The sequence below is a fragment of the Procambarus clarkii genome, chromosome 92 (genome assembly GCF_040958095.1).
Source record: "Procambarus clarkii isolate CNS0578487 chromosome 92, FALCON_Pclarkii_2.0, whole genome shotgun sequence".
Lineage (NCBI taxonomy): Eukaryota > Metazoa > Arthropoda > Malacostraca > Decapoda > Cambaridae > Procambarus > Procambarus clarkii.
The window spans coordinates 16,259,124-16,279,400 of NC_091241.1; the positions used below are offsets into that span (position 1 = coordinate 16,259,124).

At 48.4% G+C, this 20,277-nt stretch overlaps 1 protein-coding gene across 13 annotated transcripts in view; it reads right to left on the minus strand.

The window, feature by feature from the left end:
• Positions 1-20,277, minus strand: part of LOC123774996 (solute carrier family 23 member 1) — a 148,339-nt gene that overhangs the window by 9,903 nt on the left and 118,159 nt on the right. For all 13 annotated transcript variants that reach the window (XR_011225973.1, XR_011225974.1, XR_011225972.1 and 10 more), the window contains 4 exons: positions 19,105-19,246; positions 15,455-15,568; positions 4,298-4,437; positions 470-709 (listed from right to left, as the gene is read on the minus strand). Coding sequence is in view for 5 of the 13 variants with exons in the window: in XM_045769697.2 (XP_045625653.1) it covers positions 470-709; positions 4,298-4,437; positions 15,455-15,568; positions 19,105-19,246 (636 nt within the window). In the remaining 8 variants the exon portion in view is untranslated. The remainder of the gene's footprint in view (positions 1-469; positions 710-4,297; positions 4,438-15,454; positions 15,569-19,104; positions 19,247-20,277) is intronic.

The window sequence follows — 20,277 nt, forward strand, 5'->3', positions numbered from 1 at the left end:
GTCTGCTGGAAATAGGATTAACCCACCCAAGGAAAGGACCGAAAGGAAAAACACTGGAATACCAAAGGAGAAACTATGATGATATTAGATAATTTCAAATAGGAATACCATGTGAGACAGAGCTCAGCGGAAAGTGTGAACAAGGCCTGATGGACTGCGTCACCCGGAAGTGTCAGGAGGCAGACAACAGGTTTATCCCAGCGGCCCAGAAGGAAATAACAGAGACGCAACAGGGTAATCCGTGGTTCAGTCAGGCATGTAAGGAAGCAAGGTACATTGTAAAACTCTATGAACATAAAATATATAAATACCTCTGTAATATAAATATTCTCGTTATAATAATTGTTGTAAACATATTGCTAACACTATATACGTGTATATAATAATAATACAGTATATACAGTATGGTATATAAGACTGCAGGAATGATGCATATAATGAATATATCACATACACGTTTTCTTCGTACCTTGGGGAGCGCCAGGCCGAAGAAAATGGAGAAGCCGAGAACAAAGAGGTTCCTGGAGGAGTTGAGGTCGACGTACTGGAGGGTGGAGAGGCCGACGGCCGTGATCATGGAGAACATGACGCAGAACACTCCGCCGATCACAGGCTCCGGGATGGTCACGAACAGCGCCCCAAACTTGCCCAGCATCCCCAGCAAGAGCATTATCACCGCGCCGAACTGGACCACACGGCGGCTCCCCACCTGCAACACCAGACACTTCTTACCGCTTTCCTCTCACCACCTGCTGTACCACAAGCACGCTTGTACCAACCTGCAGTACCACAAGCACGCTTGTACCAACCTGCAGTACCACAAGCACGCTTGTACCAACCTGCAGTACCACAAGCACGCTTGTACCAACCTGCTGTACCACAAGCACGCTTGTACCAACCTGCTGTACCACAAGCACGCTTGTACCAACCTGCTGTACCACAAGCACCCTTGTACCAACCTGCAGTACCACAAGCACCCTTGTACCAACCTGCTGTACCACAAGCACCCATGTACCAACCTGCAGTACCACAAGCACCCTTGTACCAACCTGCTGTACCACAAGCACCCTTGTACCAACCTGCTGTACCACAAGCACGCTTGTACCAACCTGCTGTACCACAAGCACGCTTGTACCAACCTGCTGTACCACAAGCACGCTTGTACCAACCTGCAGTACCACAAGCACGCTTGTACCAACCTGCAGTACCACAAGCACGCTTGTACCAACCTGCAGTACCACAAGCACGCTTGTACCAACCTGCTGTACCACAAGCACGCTTGTACCAACCTGCTGTACCACAAGCACGCTTGTACCAACCTGCTGTACCACAAGCACCCTTGTACCAACCTGCAGTACCACAAGCACCCTTGTACCAACCTGCTGTACCACAAGCACCCTTGTACCAACCTGCAGTACCACAAGCACCCTTGTACCAACCTGCTGTACCACAAGCACCCTTGTACCAACCTGCTGTACCACAAGCACGCTTGTACCAACCTGCTGTACCACAAGCACCCTTGTACCAACCTGCAGTACCACAAGCACCCTTGTACCAACCTGCTGTACCACAAGCACGCTTGTACCAACCTGCAGTACCACAAGCACGCTTGTACCAACCTGCTGTACCACAAGCACGCTTGTACCAACCTGCAGTACCACAAGCACGCTTGTACCAACCTGCTGTACCACAAGCACCCTTGTACCAACCTGCAGTACCACAAGCACCCTTGTACCAACCTGCAGTACCACAAGCACGCTTGTACCAACCTGCAGTACCACAAGCACCCTTGTACCAACCTGCTGTACCACAAGCACCCTTGTACCAACCTGCTGTACCACAAGCACGCTTGTACCAACCTGCTGTACCACAAGCACGCTTGTACCAACCTGCTGTACCACAAGCACCCTTGTACCAACCTGCAGTACCACAAGCACCCTTGTACCAACCTGCTGTACCACAAGCACCCTTGTACCAACCTGCAGTACCACAAGCACCCTTGTACCAACCTGCTGTACCACAAGCACCCTTGTACCAACCTGCAGTACCACAAGCACCCTTGTACCAACCTGCTGTACCACAAGCACCCTTGTACCAACCTGCTGTACCACAAGCACGCTTGTACCAACCTGCTGTACCACAAGCACCCTTGTACCAACCTGCAGTACCACAAGCACCCTTGTACCAACCTGCTGTACCACAAGCACGCTTGTACCAACCTGCAGTACCACAAGCACGCTTGTACCAACCTGCTGTACCACAAGCACGCTTGTACCAACCTGCTGTACCACAAGCACGCTTGTACCAACCTGCTGTACCACAAGCACGCTTGTACCAACCTGCAGTACCACAAGCACGCTTGTACCAACCTGCTGTACCACAAGCACGCTTGTACCAACCTGCTGTACCACAAGCACGCTTGTACCAACCTGCTGTACCACAAGCACGCTTGTACCAACCTGCTGTACCACAAGCACGCTTGTACCAACCTGCTGTACCACAAGCACGCTTGTACCAACCTGCTGTACCACGCTGGTAGTACCTACCTACACTTCTAGACACTAGCTCCCACGTTCCCAGCTCTAGACACTAGCTCCCACGTTCCCAGCTCTAGACACTAGCTCCCACGTTCCCAGCTCTAGACACTAACTCCCACGTTCCCAGCTCTAGACACTAACTTCCACGTTCACAGCTCTAGACACTAACTCCCACGTTCCCAGCTCTAGACACTAACTCCCACGTTCCCAGCTCTAGACACTAACTTCCACGTTCACAGCTCTAGACACTAACTCCCACGTTCCCAGCTCTAGACACTAATTCCCACGTTCCCAGCTCTAGACACTAACTCCCACGTTCCCAGCTCTAGACACTAGCTCCCACGTTCCCAGCTCTAGACACTAGCTACCACGTTCCCAGCTCTAGACACTAGCTACCACGTTCCCAGCTCTAGACACTAACTCCCACGTTCCCAGCTCTAGACACTAACTCCCACGTTCCCAGCTCTAGACACTAACTCCCACGTTCCCAGCTCTAGACCGTGTACGGCAAATAGATGCCTCTAGGAAGAGTAACCGTTGTCATCTGTGTGACCAACACGCACAATTCCAAAAGGTAGCAAGAGCTTATCAAGGTAAATGAGGGGGGGACCTTCGACAAGCCGCCGGCTTCCTGTCCTGGTCGAGGCCACTAGTGTTAGTAGCCCTCAGGTGAATTCAGGTAATACACTAGAAACAGATAGATATATTTATATGTTAGAAGCCTTGGTGTTATTGTGGGTTGACACTGTACACACGCGTCACAACATTCACTGCCTCTCACAGCTGTTATTCATCTAATTCTGGTCAAATATCAATATAAAAGTAGAACTCCAGTGATCCCGGGCTGTGTGTTAGCTAGGACGGGCCGGAAGGGCTGTGTGTTAGCTAGGACGCGCCTGAAGGGTTGTGTGTTAGCTAGGACGAGCCGGAAGAGTTGTGTGTTAGCTAGGACGAGCTGGAAGGGTTGTGTGTTAGTTAGGACGAGCCGGAAGGGCTGTCTTAGCTAGGACGAGCCGGAAGGGCTGTGTGTTAGCTAGGACGCGCCTGAAGGGTTGTGTGTTAGCTAGGACGAGCTGGAAGAGTTGTGTGTTAGCTAGGACGAGCTGGAAGGGTTGTGTGTTAGTTAGGACGAGCCGGAAGTACTATGTGTTAGCTAGAACGAGCCGGAAGGGTTGTGTGTTAGCTAGGACGAGCCTGAAGGGTTGTGTTAGCTAGGACGAGCAGGAAGGGTTGTGTGTTAGCTGGGACGAGCCGGAAGGGTTGTGTGTTAGGTAGGACGAGCCGAAAGGGCTGTCTTAGCTAGGACGAGCCGGAAGGGCTGTGTGTTAGCTAGGACGAGCCGGAAGGGTTGTGTGTTAGCTAGGACGAGCCGGAAGGGTTGTGTGTTAGTTAGGACGAGCCGGAAGGGTTGTGTGTTAGTTAGGACGAGCCGGAAGGGTTGTGTGTTAGCTAGGACGAGCCGGAAGGGTTGTGTGTTAGCTAGGCCGAGCCGGAAGGGTTGTGTGTTAGCTAGGACGAGCCTGAAGGGTTGTGTGTTAGCTAGGACGAGCCGGAAGGGTTTTGTGTTAGCTAGGACAAGCCGGAAGGGTTGTGTGTTAGCTAGGACGAGCAGGAAGGGTTGTGTGTTAGCTAGGACGAGCCGGAAGGGTTGTGTATTAGCTAGGACGAGCCGAAAGGGCTGTCTTAGCTAGGACGAGCCGAAAGGGCTGTCTTAGCTAGGACGAGCCGGAAGGATCAATAAGAGGGGAGGAAACACTAACCTTGGTGACGCCGATGGCGCCAATGTTCTCAGAGTAGGAGGTGGTGCCGTTACCGGTGCCCCAGAGCCCCGCCAGGATGCACCCGAGGCCCTCTGTGCCTATACCCCGGTTGATGGCGTGGGTCGGCGGCGGCGGCGCTCCTGTAGGTGAAGGAACAGTCACCATCAGTGGGTGTCTGTGGCTGTAGGTGGGTGTCTGTGGCTGTAGGTGGGTGTCTGTTGTTGTAGGTGGGTGTCTATGGCTGTAGGTGGGTGTCTGTTGCTGTAGGTGGGTGTCTGTTGTTGTAGGTGGGTGTCTGTGGCTGTAGGTGGGTGTCTGTTGTTGTAGGTGGGTGTCTATGGCTGTAGGTGGGTATCTGTTGCTGTAGGTGGGTGTCTGTTGTTGTAGGTGGGTGTCTGTGGCTGTAGGTGGGTGTCTGTTGTTGTAGGTGGGTGTCTATGGCTGTAGGTGGGTGTCTGTTGCTGTAGGTGGGTGTCTGTTGTTGTAGGTGGGTGTCTGTTGTTGTAGGTGGGTGTCTGTTGCTGTAGGTGGGTGTCTGGCTGTAGGTGGGTGTCTGTTGTTGTAGGTGGGTGTCTATGGCTGTAGGTGGGTGTCTGTTGCTGTAGGTGGGTGTCTGTTGTTGTAGGTGGGTGTCTGTTGTTGTAGGTGGGTGTCTGTTGTTGCAGGTGGGTGTCTGTGGCTGTAGGTGGGTGTCTGTGGCTGTAGGTGGGTGTCTATGGCAGAAGGTGTGTGTCTGTTGGTGTAGGTGGGTGTCTGTTGCTGTAGGTGGGTGTCTGTTGCTGTAGGTGCGTGTCTGTTGCTGTAGGTGGGTGTCTGTTGCTGTAGGTGGGTGTCTGTTGCTGTAGGTGCGTGTCTGTTGCTGTAGGTGGGTGTCTGTTGCTGTAGGTGGGTGTCTGTTGCTGTAGGTGGGTGTCTGTGGCTGTAGGTGGGTGTCTGTTGTTGCAGGTGGGTGTCTGTGGCTGTAGGTGGGTGTCGGTTGGTGTAGGTGGGTGTCTGTCTGTTGCTGTAGGTGGGTGTCTGTTGCTGTAGGTGGGTGTCTGTTGCTGTAGGTGGGTGTCTATGGCAGAAGGTGTGTGTCTGTTGCTGTAGGTGGGTGTCTGTTGCTGTAGGTGGGTGCCTATGGCAGAAGGTGTGTGTCTGTTGGTGTAGGTGGGTGTCTGTTACTGTAGGTGGGTGTCTGTTGCTGTAGGTGGGTGTCTGTTGCTGTAGGTGGGTGTCTATGGCTGTAGGTGGGTGTCTGTTGCTGTACGTGGGTGTCTATGGCTGTAGGTGGGTGTCTATTGCTGTAGGTGGGTGTCGGTTGGTGTAGGTGGGTGTCTGTTACTGTAGGTGGGTGTCTGTTGCTGTAGGTGGGTGTCTGTTGCTGTAGGTGGGTGTCTATGGCAGAAGGTGTGTGTCTGTTGCTGTAGGTGGGTGTCTGTTGCTGTAGGTGGGTGTCTGTTGCTGTAGGTGGGTGTCTGTTGCTGTAGGTGGGTGTCTGTGGCTGTAGGTGGGTGTCTGTTGCTGTAGGTGGGTGTCTATGGCAGAAGGTGTGTGTCTGTTGCTGTAGGTGGGTGTCTGTTGCTGTAGGTGGGTGTCTGTTGCTGTAGGTGAGTGGTTTTGCTGTAGGTGGGTGTCTGTTGCTGTAGGTGGGTGTCTGTTGCTGTAGGTGCGTGTCTGTAGCTGTAGGTGGGTGTCTGTTGCTGTAGGTGGGTGTCTGTTGCTGTAGGTGGGTGTCTGTTGCTGTAGGTGGGTGTTTGTTGCTGTAGGTGGGTGTCTGTGGCTGTAGGTGGGTGTCTGTGGCTGTAGGTGGGTGTCTATTGCTGTAGGTGGGTGTCTGTTGCTGTAGGTGCGTGTCTGTTGCTGTAGGGGGGTATCTGTTGCTGTAGGTGGGTGTCTGTTGCTGTAGGTGGGTGTCTGTTGCTGTAGGTGGGTGTCTGTCGCTGTAGGTGGGTGTCTGTTGCTGTAGGTGGGTGTCTGTTGCTGTAGGTGGGTGTCTATGGCAGAAGGTGTGTGTCTGTTGGTGTAGGTGGGTGTCTGTTACTGTAGGTGGGTGTCTGTTGCTGTAGGTGGGTGTCTGTTGCTGTAGGTGGGTGTCTATGGCTGTAGGTGGGTGTCTGTTGCTGTAGGTGGGTGTCGGTTGGTGTAGGTGGGTGTCTGTTACTGTAGGTGGGTGTCTGTTGCTGTAGGTGGGTGTCTGTTGCTGTAGGTGGGTGTCTGTTGCTGTAGGTGGGTGTCTGAGGCTGTAGGTGGGTGTCTTTTGCTGTGGGTGGGTGTTTGTTGCTATAGGTGGGTGTCTGTTGCTGTCGGTAAGTGTCTGTAGCTGTAGGTGGGTGTTTGTTGCTGTAGGTGGGTGTCTGTGGCTGTAGGTGGGTGTCTGTTGCTGTAGGTGGGTGTCTATGGCTGTAGGTGGGTGTCTGTTGCTGTAGGTGGGTGTCTGTTGCTGTAGGTGGGTGTCTGTTGCTGTAGGTGGGTGTTTGTTGCTGTAGGTGGGTGTCTGTTGCTGTAGGTGGGTGTCTGTTGCTGTAGGTGGGTGTTTGTTGCTGTAGGTGGGTGTCTGTTGCTGTAGGTGGGTGTCTGTTGCTGTAGGTGGGGGTCTGTTGCTGTAGGTGGGTGTCTGTTGCTGTAGGTGGGTGTTTTTGCTGTAGGTGGGTGTCTGTTGCTGTAGGTGGGTGTCTGTTGCTGTAGGTGCGTGTCTGTTCCTGTAGGTGCGTGTCTGTTGCTGTAGGTGGGTGTATGTTGCTGTAGGTGGGTGTCTGTTGGTGTAGGTGGGTTTCTGTTGCTGTAGGTGGGTGTCTGTTGGTGTAGGTGGGAGTCTATGGCTGTAGGTGGGTGTCTGTTGCTGTAGGCGGGAGTCTATGGCTGTAGGTGGGTGTCTGTTGCTGTCGGTAAGTGTCTGTGGCTGTAGGTGGGTGTCTGTTGCTGTAGGTGGGTGTTTGTTGCTGTAGGTGGGTGTCTGTTGCTGTAGGTGGGTGTCTATGGCAGAAGGTGTGTGTCTGTTGGTGTAGGTGGGTGTCTGTTGCTGTAGGTGGGTGTCTGTTGCTGTAGGTGCGTGTCTGTTGCTGTAGGTGGGTGTCTGTTGCTGTAGGTGGGTGTCTGTTGCTGTAGGTGCGTGTCTGTTGCTGTAGGTGGGTGTCTTTTGCTGTAGGTGGGTGTCTGTTGCTGTAGGTGGGTGTCTGTGGCTGTAGGTGGGTGTCTGTTGTTGCAGGTGGGTGTCTGTGGCTGTAGGTGGGTGTCGGTTGGTGTAGGTGGGTGTCTGTTACTGTAGGTGGGTGTCTGTTGCTGTAGGTGGGTGTCTGTTGCTGTAGGTGGGTGTCTGTTGCTGTAGGTGGGTGTCTATGGCAGAAGGTGTGTGTCTGTTGCTATAGGTGGGTGTCTGTTGCTGTAGGTGGGTGTCTATGGCAGAAGGTGTGTGTCTGTTGGTGTAGGTGGGTGTCTGTTACTATAGGTGGGTGTCTGTTGGTGTAGGTGGGTGTCTGTTGCTGTAGGTGGGTGTCTGTTGCTGTAGGTGGGTGTCTGTTGGTGTAGGTGGGTGTCTGCTGCTGTAGGTGGGTGTCTGTTGCTGTAGGTGGGTGTCTGTTGCTGTCGGTAAGTGTCTGTGGCTGTAGGTGGGTGTCTGTTGCTGTAGGTGGGTGTTTGTTGCTGTAGGTGGGTGTCTGTTGTTGTTTGTTGCTGTAGGTGGGTGTCTGTTGCTGTAGGTGGGTGTCTGTTGCTGTAGGTGGGTGTCTGTTGCTGTAGGTGGGTGTCTGTTGGTGTAGGTGGGTGTCTGTGGCTGTAGGTGGGTGTCTGTGGCTGTAGGTGGGTGTCTGTTGCTGTAGGTGGGTGTCTGTTGCTGTAGGTGGGTGTCTGTTGCTGTAGGTGGGTGTCTGTTGCTGTAGGTGGGTGTCTGTTGCTGTAGGTGGGTGTCTGTTGCTGTAGGTGGGTGTCTGTTGCTGTAGGTGGGTGTCTGTTGCTGTAGGTGGGTGTCTGTTGCTGTCGGTGGGTGTCTGTTGCTGTAGGTGGGTGTCTGTTGCTGTCAGTGGGTGTCTGTTTCTGTAGGTGGGTGTCTGTTGCTGTAGGTAGGTGTCTGTTGTTGTAGGTGGGTGTCTATGGCTGTAGGTGGGTGTCTGTGGTTGTAGGTGGGTGTCTGTTGTTGTAGGTGGGCGTCTGTTGCTGTAGGTGGGTGTCTGTTGCTGTAGGTGGGTGTCTGTGGCTGTAGGTGGGTGTCTGATGCTGTAGGTGGGCGTCTGTTGCTGTCGGTAAGTGTCTGTGGCTGTAGGTGGGTGTCTGTTGCTGTAGGTGGGTGTCTGTTGCTGTAGGTGGGTGTCTGTTGGTATAGGTGGGTGTCTGTTGTTGTTTGTTGCTGTAGGTGGGTGTCTGTGGCTGTAGGTGGGTGTCTGTTGCTGTAGGTGGGTGTCTGTTGCTGTAGGTGGGTGTCTGTTGCTGTCGGTGGGTGTAGGTGGGTGTCTGTTGCTGTAGGTAGGTGTCTGTTGTTGTAGGTGGGTGTCTATGGCTGTAGGTGGGTGTCTGTTGCTGTAGGTGGGTGTCTGTTGCTTTAGGTGGGTGTCTGTTGCTGTAGGTAGGTGTCTGTTGCTGTAGTTGGGTGTCTGTTGCTGAAGGTGGGTGTCTGTTGCTGTCGGTGGGTGTCTGTTGGTGTAGGTGGGTGTTTGTTGCTGTAGGTGGGTGTCTGTGGCTGTAGGTGGGTGTCTGTTGCTGTAGGTGGGTGTCTGTTGGTGTAGGTGGGTGTCTGTTGCTGTAGGTGGGTGTCTGTTGCTGTAGGTGGGCGTCTGTTGCTGTAGGTGGGTGTCTGTTGCTGTAGGTGGGTGTCTGTTGCTGTAGGTGGGTGTCTGTTGCTGTTGGTGCGTGTCTGTTGCTGTAGGTGGGTGTCTGTTGCTGTAGGTGGGTGTCTGTGGCTGTAGGTGGGTGTCTGTTGCTGTAGGTGGGTGTCTGTTGGTGTAGGTGGGTGTCTGTTGCTGTAGGTGGGTGTCTGTTGCTGTAGGTGGGCGTCTGTTGCTGTAGGTGGGTGTCTGTTGCTGTAGGTGGGTGTCTGTTGCTGTTGGTGCGTGTCTGTTGCTGTAGGTGGGTGTCTGTTGCTGTTGGTGGGTGTCTGTTGCTGTAGGTGGGTGTCTGTTGCTGTAGGTGGGTGTCTGTTGCTGTAGGTGGGTGTCTGTTGCTGTAGGTGGGTGTATTTGTTTGCCTTTGTATGAATAGTATGATCCATGGAGACATCATTCACAACTCGCACCGGTAACGAGTAATGGGCAAAATCTACAACATGGGTGCCAGACTGGAGATGGATGTCGGCATTACTAGTGTTTGCAATAAATAATGTAACAGTACCATCCTGCACTGTGTGCCAGGAGGGTTCAACAAACGTACCATTCACTTTACATGTTTCACTTTCCGCAATCACATCCGACAACTCAGGCACTCCCTGAACCTTAACTCTTATTCTGGTGAGAGAATGAGGGTGTAGCACAGTGTCAGTAGCCGTGGAACCACTGACTTCAGAGATGGAAGCTGCCAGGCGAGCGAGACAACGAGAATCCGTTAGGGCGTCCCCTTCCAGAAAGTCCCGATACTCATTCTCCTTAACAACTGCACAACTACTATGCTTCAATCGAGTGCCTGTTTTCTCGGGTATGCTACCACGACAATGATCTGACAAACCTACGCTAGCAAGGCGGGTGTCAACAAAATTAACGTAATCTGATTGAAGGTTGAACTCATGGCCCTGTCGATACATGCTACACAAGGGTATGACGTAGTCTTTGATACTTTTGTTCCAACGATGGGGAAACAATGCAATATTTTCATCAATCATGGTGTACAGACCTAAGAGAATGTCTCCAGGAAAATGAATAATGTCAACAACTAAACATGTTATAGACAATGTGACATCATTGAACTTGAGTGGGAGGTCAATTTCAACTAGAACTTTTACTTTATTTCCTGAAATACCACTTAGAAAAGGTATGTGTGACTGTTTTAAAGTAGTAGGGTGCTTACTTTCAATGTCTCTAAGAGCTGAGGGCTTGACAATATTAATTTTTGCACCTGAGTCAAGAAAAACTTTTAAAACTCTACCATGTACAATGGCTGAGACAAGGGGACCATCACTTGAGATTGGACAAGTTACTACTTTTGACTTATGTTGTCTGGGATATCTGCGTCTTGTTTGGGTCAAATTTACTGTGGATCCGTCAACATCTACAACTGGTCTAGAGTCAGTGTCCTCCTCTGTCAAGTGTCCAAATCTATTTTGGGTAGCTACTGAATACACAGGGAGGGCACTAGGATTGGCTAGCTTGAATTGGTTAGCGGATGGCCTTGGGGGTTTCCCGACGACATGGAGTGAACATTCTGATCTCCAGCATTCTGTGATCGAGTATTATAATTTGAAGTTGCATTATAGCTGGGCTGGGAGTTGTAATTACGAGAGTTCTAATAATGTCTTGGACGCTGTGTGCCTCGCCAAGACTGGCCATGGGAGTTACGAGGTGGGGATGTCCTTTGCCTAGCTCTACAATCCGCAGTGTGGTGACCAACTTGTTTATGGTACGTGCAATATGGGAGCCTAGAATGATTAGATTAACGAGGGGACCGAGAGAATTGTCTAGGAGGTGATGATCTAGGGGCGGACCAACAGTCCCTTGCGAGGTGGTTACTCTTACCACAATGCCAACATGAGGGAGTGGATGGTTGTGGACTATGGCGTTTCGGCAATTTATGAGGCGGCGAATTTGACTGGGGGCTACGAGCTTGGGTACGCTTCTGCGTCCAAGAGTTTTGAGAGTTTGTGGGAGGATGCTGAGAGCTTGTTACTACATTTACAGTATCAGAGGGTGGCAACAGTTGAGCACTTCGGGGAGCTAGTTTATCGGCGGCATTGTTAATGGCCTCAAATACTTCACCAATTTCATGTTTAACACCAAAATTTTGTTGCTCGATGATCGGTTTAGTATGCTGTTACGAACTCGGATCCAGCGTCCGAGCACGGAGCAGTAACGACCACGCCATCTGTGGGTCAGCTCCCGAAACCCCCGCCAAATGGACGACGACACCTGGTGAGGACGGCGTGTACTGGCCTCGAGGGCCAGTTTCCAGTCTGGTTCAACGCTCAACACCGCCGCTGCTGACCTCTGGTGAGGTGGTGCCCAGACACCACCGCCATCTATGGAGCGGATACGTCAGGCGTTCGTGCCTGAGCCCGTAAGTGAGGTGTTTTAGTGTGTCCCAGGTATTGATGACGTGTCTGCTTACAGAGTCGACCTGGGACCCCTGTGATGGAAGTTGAGTCAGTCTACCCGAGGCAGCCGTCTCCGAACCTTGAGCTTTGCTGCAGCAGTTGCGAAGTCGTTCCCCTGGAAGAACACTGTGGTGTGTTAGCCTGCCAGTGGAGTGGCAGTAAAAGGTTTACCCGGGACCGACTGTTGGAGACGATCGTCCACTGGGGTATTGAGGACGGGAGAGTGATTTGTGGTGTCACACGAGGCTCCTGTCCAGGGCGTTCCCCTCATATCGTTCGTGGAGTGGCCTGACCAGCGTTGCGGGTCCGGAACCTGCCAGCAGAGCCCCTGCTGGATTTGTGGTTGACGGCCTCCACGGCGGTGCCCCCAGTGGACCTGTGTTTTGGCTGACCTGTGGCCAGGGTAGGCTCAACTTCTCAGAGGATTCGTTGTGTGGCCACGAAAGCACCGAGGACTCAACACCGAGAGAGAGCGAGGATCCATAGTCTCCAGCAGAAGACTACAGTTTAATCCCCTTGTATAGTGTTAATACCCCTCCCCCTGTGTACCCTTTTTATATATTATTTATTGGTGGTGGACATTATATAATCTTAAGTTCTTAGCTTTCTTTCCCTTCACCCTTTGAGTTACTTGCGTCACGGATCACATCCCTTGATAGCCACTACTGGCTTGGGAACGGATATACATCTTCCTCTAACAACATCAGAGTAAGAACACCGTTGCGTCCCGAGAGGGCCGTAACATATGCTCTGGGGCAAAATGCATTAAAGTACCAAATGCTATCATTTTGGCCATAGCCTCAGGGGACAGATTATTGTCTTTATCTAACCAAGTCGAATTATTCATAGCAGAAACTAAGGCATACAGATACTGATCGAGACGGCTAGTAAACGCATTAAACGATTCACCAGGCTGCATGGTGGCATTGACAATTTTCTTAACTAACCTATACGGGTCTAGATCTCCTTTGTTAACAAAGCGCCGGCGAAAGAAATCCTTAAATTCAGACCAAGACTGGAGGCTAACAATGGCTTTCTCATCAACAACAAAACGTGCATCACCTTTGGTTGTGTCCACAGCTGACCGTGCAATTGCTAAGTATTCGGCATCAGTAGGCTTAGAAAAACGTGCAACTGTTTTCGCTTTAACCTTACTAAACCATGACTCTAATAAGCGCGATTCCCCAGCAAAAAGAGGAATAGCCATTTCCTGAGCTGATCTCTGGCCATTGGGACGAGCAACTGTTCCCGTTGATTCTGAAGGGGTTTCAACAGTGGTAGGCATTGTCACAGCCGTGGAAGTAATATTTGAACGCAGATTATAATTAAGTGCACCTGGCATCAGAGATAGTATACACAAAAATAAACACACACAAAAATATCAACTTGGCTAAAGTAAGAAAATGGCAAAAATAAAATTATTAAATTGGGCTAGGCAACAAATAATTAAGAACAAGAAAAGTGTGAATTAAATTAGCACAAATAATTAAGAACTAGCAAAATTGTGAATTAAATTAGCAATCTGGTATGAATATGGCTGGGATTAGAAGCATGCAAATTAATTAAACTCAGTCTAAGCACAGCAATTTAGAATAAAAACTGTAAAATGTAATTGCAAAATTTCATTAAAAGATTCAACACAACAAGTGGCAATGCAAGAAATATGGATGTAGCACATAAACTGGACACAGGAATGTACATAACTGCTATGGTAAAAATTTAAAATAAAATGCTTAAAGGATAAATTTCAAGTTAGGTCTGGAGAAATATCAAAAATTTTCTAAGTTCTATTGTCTATGGAAATCTCAAACAAATTTCTATTATGCAAAATAAACTGCTAGAAACAATTATTTATTTCTTCTCTCACCTTTGAATTCACTAATGACACTAGTAACAATTAATGAATAATGGAATCAATGCAGGGAATATTGAAATGACTCGGAGAAACTGTGGGAATGGAGTATTGAACCAGCTCCAATATTTAACAAGTCACTGAAAGGTTAATTCATAAGATATTTTGGATATATTTACGTTAAACCTCATTAAATCATAGCACACGATATCTTAGCTCATAATTACTTAACTCAGGGCTGCAGGATTTGCAATATAACAATGGCCAAAACGAAAAACGTTGACGAGACGTGTGAAGAGGCCCATGTGAGGGCTTGTTTACAAACTGGTGCGATGGCAGCGCTCCTGGCGGCGGTGGCGCGAAACTCGGGAGGACCCCACACTGTTGATGTTGGGAGCGCGAAGATAAATTCGGACGACGACGATATTGCGACGATGGCTGACGACGATTTCAGTAGCTTGAACACTCACAAAGTTTAGATACTGTCAGCTTGGGTGGCGGTGGTGGTGGTGAGTGCAGGTTCCCACGTGGTGGCGCGAGATTCAAAAATAGCTGGCGCGGAAGCTTCCTTCCTCCTCACTGATGAATTAACGTTCAAACAGGAAATTATTGACCCTTACTGCTGAGACGTTGGCCTGGAGTAGTGGTTGATGGCAGGACCCCGGACTGGTACAATAATTGATGCGTGGGTGGCAGGATGGCGGCTTATGGAGGCGGCTGATGGCGGTGGCGGCTGTACTGTGAACACAAGGCGATGCTGGGTACTTGAATTTTCGTTTCCAGAAAAAAATTTCTGGATCCCACTGCTGCTACCAGTATTCGTTTGCCTTGTTCGGGTTGAATGTAGACACAGTAGTCGCTTCTGTATATATTTATTGAGTGAGGCAAACAGGTGTATAACTGGCCAGCCGAGGTCCACCTACTCTGGGTCTGTGAGGAGAACTGAGGCTGCTGGGAGCATAGCTGATGCTCCTCTGTCTGGCATGACGTCAGAGGCCTACTTGCCTGTGATTGGTTATATTCCAACTGACATAGAATTTGTGTATAACAGGTGTCTGTTGCTGTAGGTGGGTGTCTGTTATTGTAGGTGGGTGTCTGTTGCTGTAGGTGGGTGTCTGTTGTTGTAGGTGTAGACAGGAACATCATTCACCAGTTGATTAAATTTCGAGAGGCGGGACCAAAGAGCTAAAGCTCAATTCCCGTGAGCACAACCAGTTGAGTACAACAAGGTAAGTACCTCTCATTCTTGAGGGTCCCGGCCTTAACATGTAGTCTTAAGAGATTTATTGTGGCCACGTCCAATATTTTTGTTCTCCATGTATCTGGTCAAAATGTTCTTTGTTCTTGCAGTCTATCTTCCAGAGTTGAAGTCGTCCATTATTAGAAGTCTGGATCCGTGTCCAAGCCACTCACAGGCTGGACACTCACAGGCTGGACACTCACAAGCTGGACACTCACAAGCTGGACACTCACAGGCTGGACACTCACAGGCTGGACATGGGGTGCACAATAAACTACCACTCACAGGCTGGACACACAGGCTGGACATGGGGTGCACAATAAACTACCACTCACAGGCTGGACACTCACAAGCTGGACATGGGGTGCACAATAAACTACCACTCACAGGCTGGACACTCACAGGCTGGACACTCACAGGCTGGACACTCACAAGCTGGACATGGGGTGCACAATAAACTACCACTCACAGGCTGGACACTCACAGGCTGGACACTCACAGGCTGGACACTCACAGGCTGGACACTCACAGGCTGGACACTCACAAGCTGGACATGGGGTGCACAATAAACTACCACTCACAGGCTGGACACTCACAGGCTGGACACTCACAAGCTGGACATGGGGTGCACAATAAACTACCACTCACAGGCTGGACACTCACAAGCTGGACACTCACAAGCTGGACACTCACAGGCTGGACACTCACAGGCTGGACACTCACAAGCTGGACACTCACAAGCTGGACACTCACAGGCTGGACACACAAGCTGGACATGGGGTGCACAATAAACTACCACTCACAGGCTGCACATAGGATGTTCATCAATTTAAGAAAAGTAAACAAAAATCAACTGACCTGAAATTCTGGCGCATGCGTAGTAGTCGCCGACGCTCTCAATCATGGAGGCGAGGACGCCGGCCAGCATCCCGAACACTCCCGACACTGTCACCGTTGGCACCCCCCACTGACCTGTGTACACACGGGGGTGTTATCCTCCACACACACACACGGGGGTGTTATCCTCCACACACACACACGGGGGTGTTATCCTCCACACACACACGGGGGTGTTATCCTCCACACACACACACGGGGGTGTTATCCTCCACACACACACACGGGGGTGTTATCCTCCACACACACACGGGGGTGTTATCCTCCACACACGGTGATGTTATCCTCCACACATACTGTAGTGTTATCCTCCACACACACTGTAGTGTTATCCTCCACACACACTGTAGTGTTATCCCCCCCACACACTGTAGTGTTATCCTCCACACACACACACTCTGTAGTGTTATCCCCCCACACACACTGTAGTGTTATCCTCCACACACTCTGTAGTGTTATCCCCCCACACACACTGTAGTGTTATCCTCCACACACTCTGTAGTGTTATCCCCCCACACACACTGTAGTGTTATCCTCCACACATACTGTAGTGTTATCCCCCCACACAAACTGTAATGTTATCCTCTACACATACTTTAGTGTTATCCTCCACACATACTGTAGTGTTATCCCCCCACACAAACTGTAATGTTATCCTCTACACATACTTTAGTGTTATCCTCCACACATACTGTAGTGTTATCCCCCCACACACACTGTAATGTTATCCTCTACACATACTTTAGTGTTATCCTCCACACACACACACTCTGTAGTGTTATCTTCCACACATACTGTAGTGTTATCCCCCCACACACTGTAGTGTTATCCTCCACACACACTGTAATGTTATCCACCACACACACTGTAATGTTATCACCCCACACACACTGTAATGTTATCCTCCACACACACTGTAATGTTATCCACCACACACACTGTAATGTTATCACCCCACACACACTGTAATGTTATCCTCCACACACACTCTAGTGTTATCAAGCACCACCTAACTTACTCAAGGCTGTCACACTGATAACTTATGTGGGGAAAACTTCCTACTCTTATTCACATAATATTTAATTAACTAAATATGCAGTAAGCAATAAGGAACTTATTGCTTTGCTTGTATAAATTTATAAAAATAATATGAAATAATAGTTTGTCCTAAAAGGGGAGGTCGGTTAAACGCTTTCTTTATCATGAGAGAAAACAGGAATGTCACATCAGCATCAATGCGTCCTAGTTCTTTATTTATCTAACAATATTATCCCAGCGTGGAGCCACAAGGCTCCCTGCGAAACGCCGTGACTGTGTTCTCAGCAATTGTGCTGGGGAAGGGGTCTCCATTAACCCGGTGAAAAGTTGCGTCATGAGCTTCACCTGGACCTGCTTAAGCAGTACAACTTTTAATTAACTAACCAAATTTAACTTAAATAATATACATTTAATATATCTTCTAACAGGCTACTTCCAGTTCAGTTGAATTTTTATATATAAAACCCTCAGCTTGTGAGGAGTTTATTTGTGGGAAAATCTATATACAGTCAATATACAGTCAACATTCCTGTCACATTTGTGGACCTGCGTAAAGCTTTCGATACTGTCAACCACCAAAACCTTCTTCTTAAATTACATCATTATGGTGTCAGAGGACACTCCCTATAATACCTCAAATCCTACCTTACTGACAGGCTCCAATGTGTTTCTGTGAATAATACAATTTCTCCCACCCTACCCATCAACATTGGTGTTCCCCAGGGCAGCATACTTGGCCCTCTCCTCTTTCTCATCTACATTAATGACCTTCCAAATGCCTCCCAACACCTCAAACCAATCCTATTTGCTGACGACACAACCTTCATTTACTCCAGTCCTGACCCCCTTGCTCTAAATGCCACAGTAAATACTGAGCTAAATAAAGTCCATCTTTGGCTAACTGCCAACAAACTCACCCTTAACATTGACAAAACTTTCTATATTCTGTTTGGCAATAAATCCTCTAATCAAATAAATCTCAAAATAAACAATACCCAAATTTGTAACAAATTAGATGGCAAATTCCTTGGCATTCTCATTGACCACAAGCTGAATTTCCAGGGACACATTCTAAACATATCAAAAAAAGTTTCAAAAACTGTGGGCATTCTTTCTAAGATCAGATATTATGTACCACGCCCTGCCCTGGTGACTCTCTATTACTCCCTTATCTATCCATATCTCAACTATGGTATTTGTGCTTGGGGCTCTACTACCCAAAATCACTTACGTCCTCTAATTACTCAACACAAAGCTGCTATTAGGACAATATCCAATTCTGGCCCCAGACATCACTCGGTACCCCTACTCAAATCCCTGAATATGTTAGACATTAAGTCACTGCACATTCTCTCATGTGTATTATACATATATAAAACGCTAAACTGTAATGCCAATCCTGATCTCAAAAGCTTCATAGAAGGTTGTAACAGAACCCATGAGCACCACACCAGAAATAAATACAGTTTTGATATTCCTAGAGTACGACTTAATCAAACCAGAAATGCTCTACAAATCAAGGGGCCCAGAATGTGGAATGACCTTCCCAACCATGTTAAAGACTGTACCTCTCTCAACCAGTTTAAGTTAAAAACGAAGCTATACCTAATAAATTCCCTGTAACCTACCTTACCCCTCTATTGTCAACCCATGTATGTTTTTTTTTTTTTTTTTTTTTTCAAATCAACGCTGTTTTAATGTAATTTTCTGTAATAATTTGTAATTGTATTTGTGCTGTTTTTTCAACAATGTTCCCCCCTCTTTTACCTCTATTTTTATTTGTACTCAACACATTTTTTTCTTTTTACCCATTAGTTTTAAGCTTTAGTCAGTAGTGTTTTTTCCTGCCCGAAACGCTTTGCGTAATAGTGGCTTTAGGCATTGTATGTACTAGCTCCTATCTATAAAGCCAACAAACTTTGTAAATCTCTCTATGTATGTACCTTACCTAAATAAAAAATTATTAAAAAATTATTATTATTAAATTATTATTATTAATTAATAATAATTATTATTATTATTAATTAACTTTGCTTATATAAATAATTAATAATTACCAAATAGTCACTTAATTTAAAATAAAATTAAATTTAAATAAATATTCCAAGTAAATTTCTTGCAACCTGGAGGACCGGGCCGCGGGGACGCTAAGCCCCGAACCCATCTCAAGGTAACTTGTGCCTGTAGAACTTCCTTATCTTGATCAAATATAATTTAAACATATTGTTGGCTAAAATATAATAATTCGTTTTGTCGGGGACAGGAAGCCTGTGTATATATGATATAGGCTTATATCGAGGTGTATTCCCCCCTCTCACCTCCCCCCCCCTCGCCCTAAGATTGCACCACTGATCCTCATCAGGATGCAACCCCACAACAGTTGCTTAAATCTCAGGTCAGTATTTACTGCTAAGTGAAGAGAATCATTAGGTGAAAGGAAACGTGCCCAACCATTTGTGTTCCGCCCGAGAATCGAACCCCGGGTCTTCGATCGTGAGTCGAGAAAGTAACCACTGAATTATTGTAACATGCTGGATAAGAGGGGCGAGAAGTGACTATAAAGAGGCACTTACAAGGGTATGGGATCCTGAACCACGGGGAGCCGTCGAGGAGGTCCGTAGTGAGGTCAGTTCTGGCCTTGTTGCCCTCGGGGAAGACCCCGGCAGCCGTCAGCACCGCACAGAACCCCCAGGAGAAGCACATGGCCAGCAGCACCTGCAGGAGGAGACATGGGTCACCAAGACGGGGCGAGACGGCACAAGGCGCCAAGGCAGTATGATAATATAACACTTGGTAGGTGTACAACACACACTATGGACATACACTAACAACCAGGATATAATCATAATAATTCCTTTTGTCACGGACAGCGTATATTTACCTATGGGTCACTAACACTAGTGGTCTCAGCGAGGACACGAGGCCGGCGGCTTGTCGAAGGTCCCCCCCCCCCCCACCATTTGTCCAGATGATCTTTTCCAGTTGGACTTTAAAACTTAACAGAGTTTGGGTGTTTACGGCTTGGGCGGGTAGGCTGTTCCATGGGGAACCCTGTGGGTGATAAAGTATCTGGTGTTCTCAGTCCAACATTGTGGCGTGTTGAGCTTGAACCCGTTGCTCATTGTTTGTGTTACATCTGACCTTTTGAAGATGTTGTCTGGGTCAACATCCTCTAAATTGTTCAGTATTTTAAGTTTCAATGTCATGTATGGTTTGCAATGTTGTGAGCACTGTGGCTAATTGTTGATGATACTTGAGTTGATTTAGCTCTAGAAAGATTTTTGTTGCCCGGTGTTGCACCGTCTCCAGAGCAGCTATATGTCCCTCTGAAGATGAAGTCTCCATGCTTGGATACAGTAATCCAAATGGGGGAGCACCAGAATTGGATACAGTTGAATCACCATCACCTATTCCTTAAAAGTCAAAGGTAAGTTTCATTATTCCAAAGGTTTGGTGAGCTTTTCTGACTGCTTCTCCTGCCTGTTGTGCAACTATCATTGAGTGGTGGATTGTGACTCTGAGGTCCCTTTCATCAATCTGCTGTAATGTAAACTAACTAATTTAGTAGTTGTGGCGTGGGTTGTTATGCCCCACATGTAAGATCTTGCATTTGTCAATATTAAAAAGCATTTGCCAGTCTTCTGATCATTTATGGAGTTCTAGTAGATCTCTTTGTAAAGGCTTCAATACCATTATTATTTCCCATTTCTTTGCCATAAATCTTTGTGTCGTCTGTAAATTTGATG